The sequence below is a fragment of the Halteromyces radiatus genome, assembly GCF_025201355.1.
Source record: "Halteromyces radiatus strain CBS 162.75 chromosome Unknown BX664scaffold_3, whole genome shotgun sequence".
NCBI classification, from domain to species: Eukaryota; Fungi; Mucoromycota; class Mucoromycetes; order Mucorales; family Cunninghamellaceae; genus Halteromyces; species Halteromyces radiatus.
In genome coordinates this window covers 3,059,925-3,077,703 of record NW_026251689.1, presented here as the reverse complement: position 1 = coordinate 3,077,703, position 17,779 = coordinate 3,059,925, and the positions used below count along the sequence as shown (strand labels likewise).

Genomic DNA, 17,779 nt, shown 5'->3' with positions numbered 1-17,779 from the left:
ATGATGTAGTTAACAAGGGAAAAAAAAAAAAAAAGAAAAAAACTTTTTTCTATTCATAAAGATAAATTAAAGATATAGACCACGTTTTATTGTGTTCATGCCAAAAAAGGGGTTCAAAGTCAGAGTGAACCCGCCAAAAAATGAGACCTGTCGCGTGGCAAAGTAGAAATGGGAAAGGTACCTTAATTCAAATGTAACGCAAAAAGGTAGAAAAAGGGATAAAGCTGAATCAGCGCCAACGTGGCCTAGATGATAGTTCCAAATAAATTATTACTGATTTTGGAAGCCCTTTGCGTTTTTTTTTTTTTTTCAATTATCCGATCATTCTTTAAAGGGTTGAAAATTATAATCATGATGAACGCACGTTTGTTTTAGATGATGGACTGTGTCACCCGTTCCCCGTCAAAGAATTCCCTTTTTGTTGACAAACAAAATAGTGATAATATAAATCTCTCTCTATATCTAGCTAAGGCTTCATATGTATATGAATGTATGTATAATTATTAGTATTATATGTGTGTCACTATTAAGAAAACAGGTTTTTTTTAGGAGTAAATTTTTTTTTTTTTTGCTTTTTAGGATGTATGATTATGTAAAAAGAAAAAGAAGGATCAAGAAGATGCTAGTTAAAAAAAAAAAAAAAGAAAGAGAGAAAAAAAAAACAGTTATGACGATCCTACTGACCAAATAAAGTAGGGCCATGTGTAAAAAGGAAAAAGGAAAAAGGCCGTAAGGAAAAAAGTATAATAGGTTGTGATGGATATCCCGATAGTTTGAACCAATCAAAATCCGTACTGAAAATAGCTTCCATAACAAACAAAAAAAAAAAAATTCTTTATATAAACTCATTGTTCTCTATTTTTCTCCTTCTCTTTTTTCTTTTTTTTTTTTTTTCTTCAAATCAACTTTTTTTTTTTACTTTTCTTTTTTTTTCTCTTTTTTTATATTTACCCTGAATTTATCTCAAAGAACCCTTATCATAAGTTTATTTTATTATGCAACCTACTAATAATCCACCTTTTTATACCTTGGAAAATCAAGTACCTACTGAATCTTTTTATGCTATGGGTGAACCATGTCCTGTTTTACCAAAAACTTACTCCGATGAATCCAAACCATCATCCACTACTACTACTACTGCTCGATCATCAAGAAAAAATAAAACATCTAAAAGAAAACAAGTCAAAAATGCTTGTGGTAAGTAAAATCTATATTATTATTATTATAAGTAATGACCTAATTCTTTTTTTTTTTTTTATAATAGTCAACTGTCAAAAAGCTTGCAAGAAATGTGATGAAGGTCGAGCATGTCAACGATGTTTGAAACTTGGAATTGCTGATACTTGTGTTGATTCTCCTAGAAAGGAACGGTTAAAAGGCGTAAAACGTGGTCCATATAAGAAACGTCAAAAACAACAAAATGGTAAGTAATTTGATTTTAATCATGATAAAGAAAAAAAAAAAAGTGGTGGAACTAATCCTTTTTTGGTCATGCCTCACTTTTATAGGAATCAAGGATCAAACCGAAAATAAGGCTATTCAACAACCATATGAATCTGCTGTAGTATGGGATCCAATTCAACCTTCTTCTTCTGATTTGATGATGCTTAGTCATGATACCAATGGATATTATTCTTCACCTATTCCTACTCAATCTTCTTTTCTTGATAATACTTCACCTTTATCATTGAGTGAACATTATACTTCACCATTACAATCATCTTCTTTATCAACATCACCTGCATCATCTACCATGATTTTACCTCAAGATACCCTTCAATCCTTATTTACTATGGAAGACATGAATTTGTCTGTTCCTATTGCTTATGATCCTATTTACCCTTCTCAACAAAGTATTTCACCATCATCATCTCCTGTTGCTTCTTTAACTTGGTCTACTTCTTCTCCTACAACCACAAGTTTTATTCCTCATTTGACTCAATCTATATATCAACCATCTATTATACAACAACAACCACCAAAAGAACTTTATCAGCAATCAAATGAACAATATCCTTGGTATTGGGATCCATCTTATGATTGGTCATCTACTTATTCTCAACCTTTTATGTAAATGATTTCCATTTTATTTTATTTATTTATTTTTATTTTATTTTTATGATCCCCTTTCTTCTTGTTTTGTTTTGATTGATTATATGCCATTTCTTTTATATATATATGCTTCATCTTTTTTTTTTACTATACCCTTTATATTGAAATACATAGACATGCCATACATTTTTCCCCTTTTGATTTAGACAACAACAAAAAAAAAAGTTTTTTCTTATCATTTATTACTATAGAATTTCATTTATCATCATCATCATCATCATCAGCATATTTCTTTTATTTATTCATTCCAATCCTTTTAGTATAATATCATCATGCCCAAACTCTTTCGTTTTAGACTTCTATAGTTTTTACAAAATAAAGTTACACCAATATATCTGATTTCTTTTTTGTTCAACCAAAATGTATAATTTCGTTTGGTTAGTTATCATCTTTTTTGTATTCTTTTACTAATAGAAAGATAAGATAATCCGATCCGATCTTTCGGTGGGAGGATATCATGAAAATACAAAAAAAAATATGACAAGTTCATCGATAAGAAAAGAGGGTTGAAATATAGAGAAAGAAAAAGAGAATGATTGATAAGTTATTTTTAGATCGGAACCAGGTGATACCAAGCTAAGTTGAACCCACGTGGGTTTTCCACATCATTGTTGAAATCTTTTTTGTGTTTCTTTAACCCAGATTATCATGATGTTTTCTCATCCAAAGGATCAACCCTTAAAAAAAAAAATATGTCAATTTTACAGTGAAGTTCTCCTTTCCTTCCTTGGTTATTTTTTTTTTTTTAATATCAGCTTTGTCTGCATGATTTTTTTTTTTCATTGTTCTCTTTGATGACTGGAAGTTTCGAAGCCTGCGGTCATTCAAATTCAATGGAACCCACATCTTTTTCTTTCGTTTTGTTTTTCTTGTTATTTTTTTTTTTTGTCTTTATTATTATTATTATTATGCCCAACAATACTTATATTGGTGCCATTGACCAAGGAACAAGTACAACTCGTTTTCTTATCTTTAATGACAAAGGTAGACTTATTACTTTTCATCAATTGGAATTTGAACAGATATGTCCAAAACCTGGGTAATAAAAAATTATTATTAATAAAAACATAACAATACTCATTCTTTTTTTTATATATATAGTTGGATAGAACATGATCCTTATGACCTTTTGGATTCAACTATACGTTGTGCAGACGAAGCATTTCGTAAATTCGGTATGATGGGTCGTACTTTATCCCATGTCAAAGGTATATAAAACATTTTTTTTTAACTATTCACTATTTTTTTTATTATTGACTGAACATTCTTATTATTGATAGCCATTGGTGTGACGAATCAACGAGAAACAACCATAGTATGGGATCGATTGACCGGAGAACCATTACACAATGCCATTGTCTGGAGTGACGCACGGACCGATCGTTTGGTGGAGAAAATGAAGAAGAAGCAAAAACAAATGGGAATAGATATTGAAGGTCTTTGTGGTTTATCTATTCATAATTATTTTTCGGCGGTCAAACTTCAATGGTTAATGCAAAACGTTAGTAAAGTCAAAAAGGCTATAGATAATCAACGTGCTTTGTTTGGTACAGTGGATTCTTGGTTGATTTGGGTAAAAAATAATAATAATAATAATAATAAAAAAAAAAAGAAATCTATATGGTTTATTCATCTATATATTATGATAGAATCTTACGGGTGGTATTCAAGGTGGTTTACATATTACAGATGTCACCAATGCTAGTCGGACTATGTTTATGAATTTAAAAACTTGTGAATGGGATGAACAGTTATTAGAGTAAAAAAAAAAAAAAAAAAAAAAAAAGAAACTACGCGTTTATTATTATTATTATTTTATTTATTGATATCTTTTTTTTTTTTTTTGATAGATTTTTTGGTGTTCCAGCTCATGTATTACCAAAAATTGTATCATCATCTGATATATATGGTGAGGCGAAATGGGGACCTTTGGAAGGCATGCCTATTGCAGGATGTCTTGGTGATCAACAAGCTGCTTTTGTAGGACAACAATGTTTCAAGCAAGGTGAGGCTAAGAATACTTATGGTACTGGTGCTTTTATGGTATTGAACGTTGGTACAACCCCTGTTCCAGCTAGAAATGGTTTGTTATCCACTGTTGGTTACAAGTTTGGTAAATGTGAGACTGTCTATGCTTTAGAAGGTTCCATCGCTGTTGCTGGTGCTGCTGTGAATTGGATGAAAAACAATCTGGGCATGATTTCTCATCCAAGTGAAATCAATGAATTGGCAAAGCAAGGTATATATTATATTTTATATATAAAACTTTACATTTTTAATTTATTTATTTTTTTATTTATTTTAGTGGAAGATACAGGTGGTGTTGTATTTGTACCTGCCTTTTCTGGTTTATTTGCTCCTTATTGGCGTGATGATAGTCGAGGGACTTTGGTTGGTATGACTCAATATACAAACAAGTATCATATTGCTCGAGCTACTTTGGAAGCTGTTTGTTTCTCTACTTATGCTATTTTAAAGGCCATGAAGGAATCTAGTCATGTACAACTCAAAGTTTTGAAGGCGGATGGTGGTATGTCCAATTCTGATGTATGTATGCAAATGCAAGCAGATATTCTTGGTCTTCCTGTTGGTAGGATTAGAAAAAAAAGAGAGAGAGATAGGATAGAGTAATCATCCTCCTTTTTTTTTTAATATAGAACGACCAAAAATGAAGGAAACTACAGCTTTGGGTGCTGCTTTTGCTGCAGGATGTGCAGTTGGCATATGGAATGGTACAGAAGATTTGGCTCAAGTCAAGAATGAGGGACTGGATGTAGATGTTTTTGAACCCAAGTTCACAACACAAGGTAAGATAATAATAATAATAATAAAAAATAATAGTCTCTGACAACTTTGTATTATAGAACGGCATTACAGGCTCAAGTTATGGGAAGCAGCATTAGAACGAAGTTATGGTTGGACAACTGTGGTCGGTGCTGCAAATGGTGATTCATAATCTTTTCTTTTAAATATTGTTTATAGTATAGTTGTATTTTGTTGTTTGTATATATGTAAATTAATTGTTTTTATCAATAAAAGTTTTTTTTTTTTTTTTTTATCAAAATAACAAAAGGATCATCTTCTCAATCAAAGGTGGGGACAGAGAGTTACTGTCAATTATTCAATCAAGAACTTGTCCCTCATGATTATTACGTAAACATAATGTCCGTATCCACCCTTTGTCGTACATACAAGGTTTTTTCGAAATATGTTGAGCTGGGGAGTGATTTAGAATTAAAAAAAAAAGTTACATATACAAAGAAAGAGACATAGAGGGGACGCATCTCCTAAAAAGAAAACCATGATACTTGCTAATTTTTTTTTTTTTTTTTTTTTGCTGTGATTAGAGGTCTATTTCTAATTGGGGTTCGAACATACTGTATGGATTTTTCCATTCGCTTGGTGAAGCCTCGAGTTTTTAACGTGCAAAGACAAAAACTCTGCGTACAAATCAATTGTGATACACGCGAATTGGTCTTCTGACATATACCAACCGGTTTTCTGGCTCAAGCAAAGCCTTTTCATTTTATCTGTTATATTGGCAGTCCATCTTTTTTTTTTTTTTTTTTTTTTACTGGCTTTCCAAAGATCATCCACATCACACTCCGACAACCACCTTGTGTACCTTCGTCTTATTCTCTCGTCTTTTTTTCTTTTTTTCTTTTTTTTTCTCTTTTCTTTTTTTCGTTTTTTTCTTTTTTGCATTGGTATGGAACACTTTTTTCTTTTAACATGCAACATTCTTCTATAAAAATATTTGTTCATTATGTGAAAAGGATTCCTACTTTATGAAGACTTCCAATCTACGTCGACATATCAATGATACACACGGTCTTATCTTACCAAACAAGCGAAGCAAGCAAGCCTTAACGAATAAGACGCAAATCATCAAAGAAAATGCCGAAGAATATCACGATATTGTATTCAAATTATTCTGTCCTTTCACTTTTTTTCTGACGACAAAATCTCCTCGAAAACACATATATATATGGAACACACTTGAAGTTGTAAGTTGAATCACTAGTTCTTGATCCAATGTTTACTTACTTTTTTTTTGATGTAAAAGTGGAAACGAAAAGTCTGTACAAGTAGTGGAATCTGAAGATTGGAAAATAGGTTCATTGAGTTGTATCAGCTTCCTTTCGTCGCGAATTCAAAGTCTGCAAAATGTGAACTTGTACCGAAACGTAGACCAATACTTCAATCAGCTATTGTAAGTTGATATCACCTTCCTTTGTATTGAGACTGACATGTTATGAATATCCTAGTGTTACGAAAAGCGTAATAAATATGGAACAATCCCTGCAAATCACTTCAGTCCGCCGGCTTTGAAAAGCATATACCAATATCTAGTAACTGGATCATCATTTAGACATAAATGTAGTAGTGATTTGACTGGAAAAATGATACACATTCTTAAGGTTTGTTTATTTGATATATACAAATATATTGGACTGACTGCACTTCCTTTTATATGAAATAGGACTACCGTGATGGTGCTATTGATCTACTACTCGCATTTTTACTATTGACTCTCGCCAAAAAGTATACCAAATTGGAGAGGAATGTGATTTTTACCATTGAAGTCCTGTAAGTGTGAACCTGTTCCCCTCTCTGTTTTTTTTTTTTTTTTCCTGCGATGTTTACCGTACTTCACTTTTTTTTTTGTATTCATTAGCTTATTTGGTAGGATCAAGCGTTACTTTTTACTGTATGATAGCCAAGAATGATATCTTAGCTTATGTAGAAATGACAACAATCAAGATATCAACTAAGAAATGTGATCTTCTTAACAATTATTGGAAGTATCGATGATCTATACAGCATATCAGTACTCCACAACAACATCGAAATGCATGATGGGCAACGAACGGAAATTCCTCTACTACCATATGATTTCGTGGATTGAAACAAAAAATCTTTGAAAAGGAAGCAAAAACCTGCAGTAGGCTTTATTAATTGAAATAATCCACATTGTCAGTTATCTCTCTCAACTCCACCCCTCTCCTTACCATAATATCACTTTTACGTCAATAAAAAAATCATTGAACTATTCATTATCTAATTATTATTGTTATACCATTTCTTTTTTTTTTTTTTTATTTTATGACCTGCTATGATTGTTTGATGATATTTGTTTTATTTTGTAGGTATGCGAATGACGAAGAAGATATCATTATTCTCATATACTATTACATTGTTTTCAATGGCTTCCTGGGTATTCCAGTTTTCGGCAAAAAAAAGAAACAAGTCTTTTCAAGCCCTAACGCTCATGAGCACCTTCATTTCATCACACATTCTGTTAAATTCATTGATGTACCTTTTTTTTCTTTGGGCACCGTGTATGCGTTTATGCATAATAGACATAATCATCACTCATGCCTAATGATTCATCCCAGTTTATCAAAAACAGAAAGATGCAAATAACATTTTTATTGAAGGTAAACTAATTAATATATACAACACTATACTTTTTTAATAATAAAAAAAAAAACAATCCTAATCTAAATCTTCATCCATAGCCATTTCATTATCCGAGTCAAGAGGTTCTTCCACTTCATAATCTGATTCCATTTCATGATTTCTTGCAATGACGATATCGTTGTGTGTATTAACATCCACATGAGCGGTTTCACCATTACGCACACCACCATCGATGATCAAGCGAGCCAATGGATTCAAGACTTGTTGTTGAATCAAACGGTTGAGAGGACGGGCACCAAAGACGGGTTCATAACCATGTTCACCCAGCCAGAGTTTTGCTTTGTGGGAGACATCCACGGTGATTTTGCGATCAGATAGACGCTGACTTACTTCTTTGAGTCGTACATCCACAATATCGGTGATGTTGCTTTGTGTGAGACGGTTGAAGATGACCAGTTCGTCGATACGGTTGGTGAATTCAGGGCTGAAATGATGTCGTACAATTTGCAGGATTTGTTCCTTGAGCACAATCGAGTCGGCAATGTTGACCAAGTCGGCTTGTTCAGCTAGAAGATGAGCACCAAGGTTGGATGTCATCACCACAATGGTGTTTCTAAAATCGATCTTGCGTCCCTTGGAATCATGAATAAAGCCTTCGTCCAGTACTTGCAGTAACACATTCGCCACATCCTTATGCGCCTTTTCCAGTTCATCCAATAATACGACTGCATATGGTTTTCTTCGCACTTGTTCAAACAATCCACCTTCTTCATGTCCAACATAACCAGGAGGAGCACCAATCAATTTAGCCACACTATGTTGTTCCATCAATTCACTCATGTCAATCCGAATCATCGCACGTTCATCATTGAATAGGAATTCAGCCAATGTTTTACACAAAAGCGTCTTGCCAGTACCAGTAGGTCCCAGAAACATAAAACTTGCTAATGGTTTACTAGGGTTTTGTAATCCTGCCTTGGACAGTCGAATGGCATCACATACAGCACGAATCGCTTGATCTTGACCAACCACATGTTTTCGAATTTCAGTTTCCATATGTAACAACTTTTCTCGTTCACTTTTGGCCAAATTTTGTACAGGAATACCAGTCCATCGTGATACCTAAAAAAAAAAAAAAAAAAAAAAATGTGAACACTTTGTTCCAAAAAAAAAAAAAAATCAATAAATTATAACTTACCACTTCCATGATTTGTTCTGGTCGTACCACTTCACTAACAATTTGATCAGGCGCATCCACCATACCTTGTTTCTTTTCAGCCGTCAAATTAGCGATTTTCTCTTCCGTATTTGGAATGGCATAATATTCGATATCAGCAGCAGTGGCCAAGTCGTATTGATTCTTTGCTTCCACCGCCTTTTGTTTGAGTTGATCGAGTTTTTGTTTGAGATCACGAATTTCATCCAATCGTCCCTTGACCATATCATATCTGAGCTTGAGAGGTTTCAATTCTTCTTGAATGGCAGCCATTTGTTCACGGACCTTTTCCAATCGTTCTTGAGCTTCCTTATTGTTCTTTTCCTTGGCCAATGCGGTCGATTCCACTTCGAGTTGAAAGAGTTTGCGTTCCAAAATATCGATTTCTTCAGGCTTTGAATCCAATTGTACACGTTGACTTGCTGCCGCTTCATCAATCAAATCAATGGCTTTATCAGGAAGGAATCGTGCTGTGATATAACGATCTGAAAGTTGAGCCGCTGATACCAAGGCTGAATCGGTAATCTTGACACCATGATAACTTTCATAACGTTCCTTGAGTCCACGCAAAATCGAGATAGTGGCTGATACTGTCGGTTCACCTACATCCACCTTTTGGAAACGTCGTTCAAATGCAGGATCCTTTTCGATTTGTCGATATTCTGTCAATGTGGTTGCACCAATACATCGAAGTTCACCACGAGCCAACATGGGTTTCAGCAAATTGGCAGCATCCATGCTTCCTTCACTCTTGCCAGCACCAAGCACAGTATGGATTTCATCAATAAATAAGATCACGCCTTCTTTGGATTCCTTGACCTCGTTCAGCACTGCCTTGAGTCGTTCTTCATATTCACCACGGTATTTGGCCCCAGCAATCAGTGCGCCCATATCCAACGAAAATAGCTTGCATTGTAATGTTTGAGGTACATCCCGTTCCACGATCCGTCGCGCCAATCCTTCTGCAATGGCTGTCTTGCCCACACCAGGTTCACCAATCAAGACAGGGTTGTTCTTGGTACGTCTTGCCAACACACGGATCACTCGTCGAATTTCATCATCACGTCCAATCACAGGGTCCAACTTGCCAGTTTGTGCCATAGCTGTCAGATCCACTGCATACTTGCTGAGAGCATCATATACTTCTTCGGCATTCTTGTTTTCCACGCGTCGATTCCCTCGTACTTGAGTCACTGCATTCTCTAATGACTTTTTCGTCACACCTGCATCCTTCATGGGTTGAAATGTCGTTGGGTCATCTGCCAAGGCAAGAATAAGATGGTCCACCGCGATATAAGAATCCTTTTGGTTTTTCATATGTGTCTTGGCTGCTTGTAATAACTTGCCAGTTTGAGGACTAATGGTGACTTCAGTAGGTGGAGGATCTTGAGCTGGTAATTGCACCACTTTTTTCTTGTAACCACGTTCTACAGTTTGAGGTTCTACACCGGCTTTTTCCAGAATAGTTTTGAATAATGATTGTCCATCCGTTTCGTCAAAAAGTGTACATGCCAAATGAGCTGGCATTAGTTGTGAATTGCCATAAGATAATGCTAAACTTTGTGCTTGTCCTAATGCTTTTTCTACTTTGTCAGTAAATTCCATGCCACCCATTATGAATTAAAATAATAATAATGTGAGGATATATAATATAGTGAGAAAAAAGAATAATAAAAAAAAAAGAAAAGAAAAAAAAATTAAAGCAGGGTTTTATAAACTTTTTTTTTAACAATGCTAGAATCGACATGAATGAGCCAGCAGTAACCAGAAGTTTCCTTAATCTTTTAAATCCCGCATAAACCGATGTCATCTTTACAATGCAAAAAAAAGTAGTGCCTATCTTTTATTATTAAACAAGGGTTTTTGACGAATGGAAAAAAAAAAGTAAAATGATCATTACAAACAAATCATCCTGAGAAAGAATATGTAAAAAAAAAAAAAAAAAAAAAAAAAAAAAAAAAAAAAGAAAAGAAAGGAAAGACCATTAAATAGGATCCCTATTATAAATATGGCATTCAGAAATAATGAAAATTTCCTCAATGAACAGTTTATTCCTTTTTTCGATATATTAATACGCGGAAATAAGTGAGAGCAAGAAAGGGAAAAAAAGGTGGGATCATTGATGATTTTTTTTTTTTGAGACTCCCTTTTATTTTAGAATGCAGTGAAACAAATCAAACTGATATGGATGTCATATAATGATGACCAGTAATATGTGTCCTGGGAATTTAAAAAAAAAAAAAAAATGGATGTAACTAAATGAATCCAATTTCCTTTATTTGTCTATTAATCCGTGAGTATATTATGAAGTGAGATCGGGTGACATTTTCGGGATACCTGGAAAAAAAAAAAAAAAAAAAAGAAGATGATCGGATAGAATCATCCGTTTTATACCTAGTGATGTAATGATAATGTCAATTTACCCAAAGGAGGAAAAAATGATTAACTTCGGTTGTCACAAAAAGAAAGATCCGAAGGCTACACAAAGAAAGAGAAGGTCAATCATCTCACTTTTTGTACCATCATCATCAATGGGGGGAGTTGCTTTTTTTTTTTTAACATCAAGTTTAAACAAAAAGTATGAAAAAAGTAAATTGATTTATTTATTGGCATATATGTACAAAGATGTAAGGAGAAAGTTTTTTTTTTTTTTTTTGAGGAGGGGGTGATAAAAAAAAAAAGATAATGAAGGGAAATATATAACTAATAAAAATCTATAAAGGCACGTAAACTACGTACAGAGAATCGTTTGGATTGATTACGTTTGTGTCGTTGTTGAACAGTAATATCTTCACCAGGCCAACCTTGCCAAATGGATTTTTTATCTGTAACTTCACCAGAGACAATCAAAGTATGTTCCAATAGAGTAGTATCTTCACGCATCCTAGCACCAGATAATAAACGAGAACCTGATCGAAGAACAGAACCAGCGCCAACACGTAAAGGATTGATGGAGAATTGACCACGAGAATTCAAGTGACATACCAAGGATGCTTCATCCACTGCCACATCATCTTCCAATGTGACCAAGTCAGCTTCAGTCATCATAGGATCACCACCATTGGGATAAAGACATACTCGACGACCAATATGACATCCAAGACCACGGAAGAACATCACTAACCATCCAGATCCTGTAATCAAATTGAGAACATCATGACGTAAAGCTTGTTGAATGGTAATATGACATTGCCAACGTTGACAATAAGAGGATTCATCCCAGTTATAAGAACCTTGCTTGCGTCGACCAAAGAGTACCCATTTCATTGCAACTTCAATGGAGAGAGCCAAGAATGCCAATGCTGTCACTGTCACAATCACCATACCCAAAATCACACAGAAAGTAATCCCTTCACGATTACCTTCAAATAAACGAGATACCATTTTATCTTCAACATGAGAGGCATAATGATAACGTTCAGAGATAGCTGCCACTTGAATAGCAGATGTCACAGGTACAGACCAAAAGACAGATCCAATCACTTGCATAATAAAGTTGTAAGGCACCAATAATAAAAGAGGAGCAACAAAATAATTAGCTTTACGTTGGTAAAAGGCACGACCAAAAGGTGTCACTGTATCATCCAAACTTTTTTCATCTTGAGCATCACCATCACTAAATTTGTAAGCATTGCCACCACGAGAGCCAACCCAGGTAGATCCAGGTGAAATCTTGAAATGTTTTTTCAACAAACCACCAGATCCAAGTACAGCTTTACGACCAATATGAGAACCAGGTAAAAGAACACATCGATCAGCCACCATGGCACCATTACCAATAGTAACAGGAGCAGATTCAACGGCATCAGAGCAAAGAACATGTGTACGAGAACCAAATACAACATCATCACCAATATTCAACAAGTCAAATTCAACCACACGGAGACCACTACCAGGCCAGTAAACACGCTTACCAATATTGGCACCAAGGAGGCGGTAGATGATGCTGACCAATTCATAATGCGTACCCAATCGTTTTGTCACACCATGGAAATCACCTCCTGGCAATAGTTTTTCCATCAACCAGAAACGCATCAATGAGATTTGATCATGACGACGAGGACCTGGCTTGAATTTACCAATCACTAAACGTTTAAAGATAATCACCACAAACAAGTAGAGGAAGGGAACAATGTTGTCACGTACCACCACAGCCAAAAAGTGATAACCCACACGTTCAGGTTCAGCAAAATAAAGGATGACTTCAGTAAATTGATTGGCAGTTTGCTTTTCAAAGAACACTTCGGCAGTCAATAGATAGATAACAGCAAACCAAGGAATATAAGCGATAAAGTTGATGATTACGATCAAAGGCCAGCCCACAAGGAGTTGCAACAAGAGATGAGGTTGAGGGAAATTGGTACGACACAAATCAGCATAAGCCATGCCTTCGGGAGTATCAATATGAGCAGAACCACCTGTCTTGACATCATTCGAATGAGATGAAGTCAAAGGACCCATCACAGTACCAGAAGGAAGATGAGAACCAGAAGCTACAATGGATTTCAAACCAACTACACAATTGTTGCCAATAACCACTTCAGATAAATTCATATTGCCCTTGGATAAAGAAAATGGACGTACGGAACAGTTGTCAAAACAACATCCATCACCAATGGTCACCAAATCGAATTCTTGAATATCAGCATGAATATCAATCCAACAATTGCGACCTACTTTGGCACCCATCATACGAAGATACCAACAATACCAAGTAGGATTCATTTTGAATATACCACGACCAGCAATACGATTCACTTGACGTACAAACCACCATCGTAGATAATATTGACCCCACAATGGATATCGACCAGCACGATAACGACCAATAACAACCCATTTCACAAGGATGGCAATAAAAGGGAATACAAAAGCAGTAGCTGTACGGGCAATCACTAAAGCCAATACCAATTGAATAAGTCGATTCCAATGATTATGAGTCTTGTCCCAATGAGAAGCCAAAATAACGAGCATGTTTGCAAATAAAAACCAACTACCCGTAATACGTAATGGACGTAATAAGTAAACAGCGGATGATTGTACCATCATGGCAAAGAAACTAAAGGGATTCTTGGCTCCACTAGGTGCACGTTTAGCCATACGTTCCTTGTAAGCAGTACTGTTGAGGGTTTGATCAGTTTCATCATCACCACTATCACCAATGGCACCAATACCTTGAGTCAAAATAGGATGATCCTTATCAATTTTTTCATGACACACTTTGGCAAGACCGGCAGGAGTACGTTTGTCTTCATCATAAAGACAAGTGACAGGAAGTACCACACCAAGTTTAGATCGGATTTGAGAAATCAAGAAGCCACTTTTCAAAGAATTGCCACCATATTCAAAGAAATCACCATCCATAGGGAATTGAGCACCAGGCGTCTTTTCATCATCCACTGTCTTAATACCAAGTACAAAGGCAAAGATATCTCTTAACACCACAGCAATTGGATCATTGACTGATTCATTGTCTTCTTGTCCAGCAAGCCTTTGAAGGTTTTCTTGATCCACAGTACCATCAGTATTTTGAATGATTTCATCGACAATGACAATACGTTTGGGTAACATATAATCATGTACTTGAGTTTGTAGATAAAGATGAAGTTGTTTAGCTAAACCTTGAGCATGTTGATCATCTTGTTGTTGTTGATGTTGTTGTTGACCAGGAGGACCATTGGTGACGACAAAAGCAATCACTTGTTTGTCAATAGGATTACGGAAGGCGGCACAATCAGTGACTTGGGGATATTGCATTAAACGAGCAATTACATCATCCATAGACCAAGTAACCGTACGTTTGGGAATAGGCTGAGTCAGAGGAGCACCTTTGACAGGACAATCGGCTTCATAGAGACGTTGTGATACATTGAGATTGCTTTCGGAATCCATCACTTCAGGAATATCCAATCGTTCACTGAGTTTGATACGTAAAGGTTTGTTGACGGCATTTTTAGGAATGTTGTCCATATACACCAATACTTGAGGAAGTTTCGATTGATGTAAGGTTTTGCCAAGAAACGTGCGGAGTGATCGTAAGTCAGGCCGGTGTTGCCGTTCTATAAAGCAAAAAAAAAAAAAAAAAAAAAAAAAAAGTTAATACAAAGAACTAAAAATAATCATCATTGTTGTACAAAATGAAAGACAAGTAGATCCTTCAAAGCAAAACAAAATACACATGTCATTTTCCATATATATATAAAAACAAAAGACTTACCATGTGTAACAATGACAACGCCGATAGTTTCTTGTAAAGTTTCATGAGGGACAGAGAAAGCCAAAGTCTGGGCCACCTTTGGATGAGCAAGAACAGCTTCTTCAATTTCAAAAGGAGAAATGATTTCACCGCCACGATTGATAATTTCTTTTGATCGACCAGTAATATAAAGATAACCATCATCAAGGTAACCCATGTCACCAGTATCAAACCATCCATCAGCATCAAAAGTGTCAGCATTGTCAATACCTTCGTAACCATCAAAACAAGGAGCACCACGGACCATGATATGACCAACCATACCATCTTTTGGGACTTTGATACCATTGTTGAAAATAGAGACTTCGGGACCAACCATCAAACCAGAAGTACCTTCACGATCTAGGCAATAATCTCGAGGAGGAGTTGAAATAGGCATGCATTCTGTCATACCGTAAGAAGGTAACACGGTTGAACTAGGAAAGTAATTTTTCAATTCTTTGGCCAATAAAGGTAAAAGTCCACCGCCGGCGTTGCAAATCATCTTGACGAATCGGCGTCTATCATCAGGCACGTTCCGCACAGTTCCTTCTTGTAAAATAGCTTGATGCATGGTAGGAACGGCGTAATACCAAACTTGTTGTCCATTTTCTTGTAAATCTAAAATATCCCAAAACATACCAGCATCAAATCCCTAAAAAAAAAAAGAATGATAATCAAGCAAAAAGTAAAAAAAAAAAAAAAAAAAAAAAAAAAAAGATTAAGAGTGAGTTTTAATTCATGGTTTCTCTTTTTTTTTTTTTTTTTTTTTTTCTAAACAAATCAAATTACCTTGCACAAGATGACAGTACCAGCTGTAAATATGGGAGCAAAGAGATTTCGAATAATACCACCGACATGGAAAAGAGGCATCATATTGACATTGGTATCGGTACTACGAAGACCCCAGGAAAAAGCTACACAAGTGGTACCAACACACAAAGTACGAAGACGGTAAGGTACAGTTTTCTTTTTACCACTAGTTCCAGAAGTTTGAAGAATCATTGCAATATCATCAGGTTGATTAGGAGAAGAAACATCGACCAAGAGAGAAGAATCATGTTTTCTTGAAGCATCAGCAAAGAGAGAGAAGGTAATAGCATGTTCAGAAGATTGTTCAAGACCAATCAATTGTAAACCACCATTTCTAAAAGTTTTGACCAAAGGATCATTTTCATTTTGTAATTTTGAGAAGGGAATGATGACAGCTTGTACACTCATATTCTTGAAATCATTGAGTAATTCTTCAGGAGTAAGATTTGCATTGGAAGGAGCACAAGTACAATAAGTCATAACGGATAAAAGACAAAGACCAAGAGAAGGACCATCAGGTAAACAAACACCAACACGAGAGCCACGTCCAAGACCAAACTGTGACAAGTTGAATGATTTTTGAATAAAGGAATATAATTGATTGTGGGTAATAAAAGAAGGATTTGGACTAGAAACAGAAGGTGGTGATAAAATAGCAGGATGATCAGAAGAAGTAATAAAATCCAATAAAGAATCAAATTGTAATGTACGATTGACTAAATTTCCCATTGCTTCTTCAGGTTGTCGTAATTTGTTGTTATTGTTGTTATTTGAAAAAAAACCTTGAAAAGTAACATCAAGTAATTCCATTACGTATTCAAAACTGTTATTAGAAACAGTTTTACCACTTGTGGAAGGTGATCTAGATACACAAGTAGATGCTGTACCATTAGAATGATTAGATAATGTACTGATCGACCGATTTAATTCATTGGGTGTACTAGATGATGATGAAGTTGTCATTGTTGTTTAAATATCCAAATTTGTATGATTGTTTGTATGCAATATAAAATGAATGGTACAATATAAATATGATGTATATAAAAAATAAAAAAAACAATAATAAAAACAATGAAGCTTTGAAAAAAAAAGAAAGGGGGAATATAAAATGTACAAAAAAAAAAGAATGAAAGAAAGAAGAAAGAAAAAGAGAAAAAAAAAAGATTGACCAATCCTTTTCATATGAGTTTATATAAATTTATTGGGTTTGAAAATTTCCAAAAAGAGTAAAGTCTCAGATCTACCAGCTAGCCCAGCCCTTCACTCACCAGTAAATTGCCCCAAGTTTCAATTTTTTTTTTTTTTTTTTTGCTAATTAGTATTGTTCATCCCTTCTCTTTCCCCTTTCTCCCCCCTTTATTTTTTTGAATCAATCCCCCCTTTTTTCCGTTTAAACCCCCCAAATAAATAAATATATATATATATCAATGCACAACATCCAAAAACTTTATGTTTTTCTTTTTATTTCTTGTTTTTTTATTTTTATATATCAAATCATATTAAAATAGAAATAATCATATATAATAATATACAATTGATATTGCCATTGTGATGTATCATCATATAATAAAAGTATGAATGAAAAGGTAAAAAAAAGAAAAAATTTCCAATGGATTCAATCGGCGCTTACCTTTAAGTAGATCCTCTTAGTTCCCACTTGTTTTTTTTATACTTTCGGAACCCACCCTACGAACAAAACGCATGTAATCATTTAATTTAGATGTGGTTGCTATGTTGGGTAATACAATAATAAAGTCTTTTTAACCATTAACCATACACATACACACGATCATCATCATCATCTAATTGAATCATTCATTCATTCTTATATTCTTTCAATCTGTCATGACATAAATTCCTTATTTTCATGCTTATCTTTTTTTTTCTTAAAAAAAAAAAAAAGAGTTGATAATCATTTTTTTTTACTTTCCGCTACTAGAACCTAACCTTTCGAAAAAAAAAGAAGTTTGGGCTATTTT

General features: G+C 34.7%; 5 protein-coding genes across 5 annotated transcripts; 3 read left to right on the top strand and 2 right to left on the bottom strand.

Moving 5' to 3' along the window:
- The first annotated feature begins 1,173 nt into the window (after nt 1-1,173).
- Nucleotides 1,174-2,385, top strand: BX664DRAFT_330278 (uncharacterized protein). Its single transcript, XM_051544949.1, has 2 exons — nt 1,174-1,423; nt 1,509-2,385. Exons 1-2 carry the CDS (start codon nt 1,189-1,191, stop codon nt 2,072-2,074), a joined length of 801 nt encoding a protein of 266 aa, XP_051402117.1. The 5' UTR covers nt 1,174-1,188; the 3' UTR covers nt 2,075-2,385.
- Nucleotides 2,386-2,990: 605 nt separating this feature from the next.
- BX664DRAFT_330274 (glycerol kinase) lies at nt 2,991-5,175 on the top strand. Its single transcript, XM_051544948.1, has 8 exons — nt 2,991-3,151; nt 3,214-3,320; nt 3,393-3,685; nt 3,762-3,871; nt 3,963-4,351; nt 4,418-4,702; nt 4,770-4,919; nt 4,977-5,175. Exons 1-8 carry the CDS (start codon nt 3,021-3,023, stop codon nt 5,066-5,068), a joined length of 1,557 nt encoding a protein of 518 aa, XP_051402116.1. The 5' UTR covers nt 2,991-3,020; the 3' UTR covers nt 5,069-5,175.
- Nucleotides 5,176-7,204: 2,029 nt separating this feature from the next.
- On the top strand, nt 7,205-7,502 carry BX664DRAFT_330268 (uncharacterized protein). The gene has a single exon (XM_051544947.1). It carries the CDS (start codon nt 7,265-7,267, stop codon nt 7,496-7,498), a length of 234 nt encoding a protein of 77 aa, XP_051402115.1. The 5' UTR covers nt 7,205-7,264; the 3' UTR covers nt 7,499-7,502.
- On the bottom strand, nt 7,503-10,434 carry BX664DRAFT_330267 (putative HSP100 protein). The gene is made up of 2 exons (XM_051544946.1): nt 8,735-10,434; nt 7,503-8,658 (listed from the first exon to the last, which is right to left on the bottom strand). The coding sequence occupies exons 1-2, from the start codon at nt 10,364-10,366 to the stop codon at nt 7,612-7,614; spliced, it is 2,679 nt and encodes an 892-aa protein (XP_051402114.1). The 5' UTR covers nt 10,367-10,434; the 3' UTR covers nt 7,503-7,611.
- Nucleotides 10,435-11,455: 1,021 nt separating this feature from the next.
- Nucleotides 11,456-16,610, bottom strand: BX664DRAFT_261054 (uncharacterized protein; the record flags this gene model as incomplete). Its single annotated transcript, XM_051540660.1, has 3 exons — nt 11,456-14,811; nt 14,970-15,642; nt 15,780-16,610. 3 exons carry the CDS (start codon nt 16,608-16,610, stop codon nt 11,456-11,458), a joined length of 4,860 nt encoding a protein of 1,619 aa, XP_051402113.1.
- Nucleotides 16,611-17,779: the final 1,169 nt, after the last annotated feature.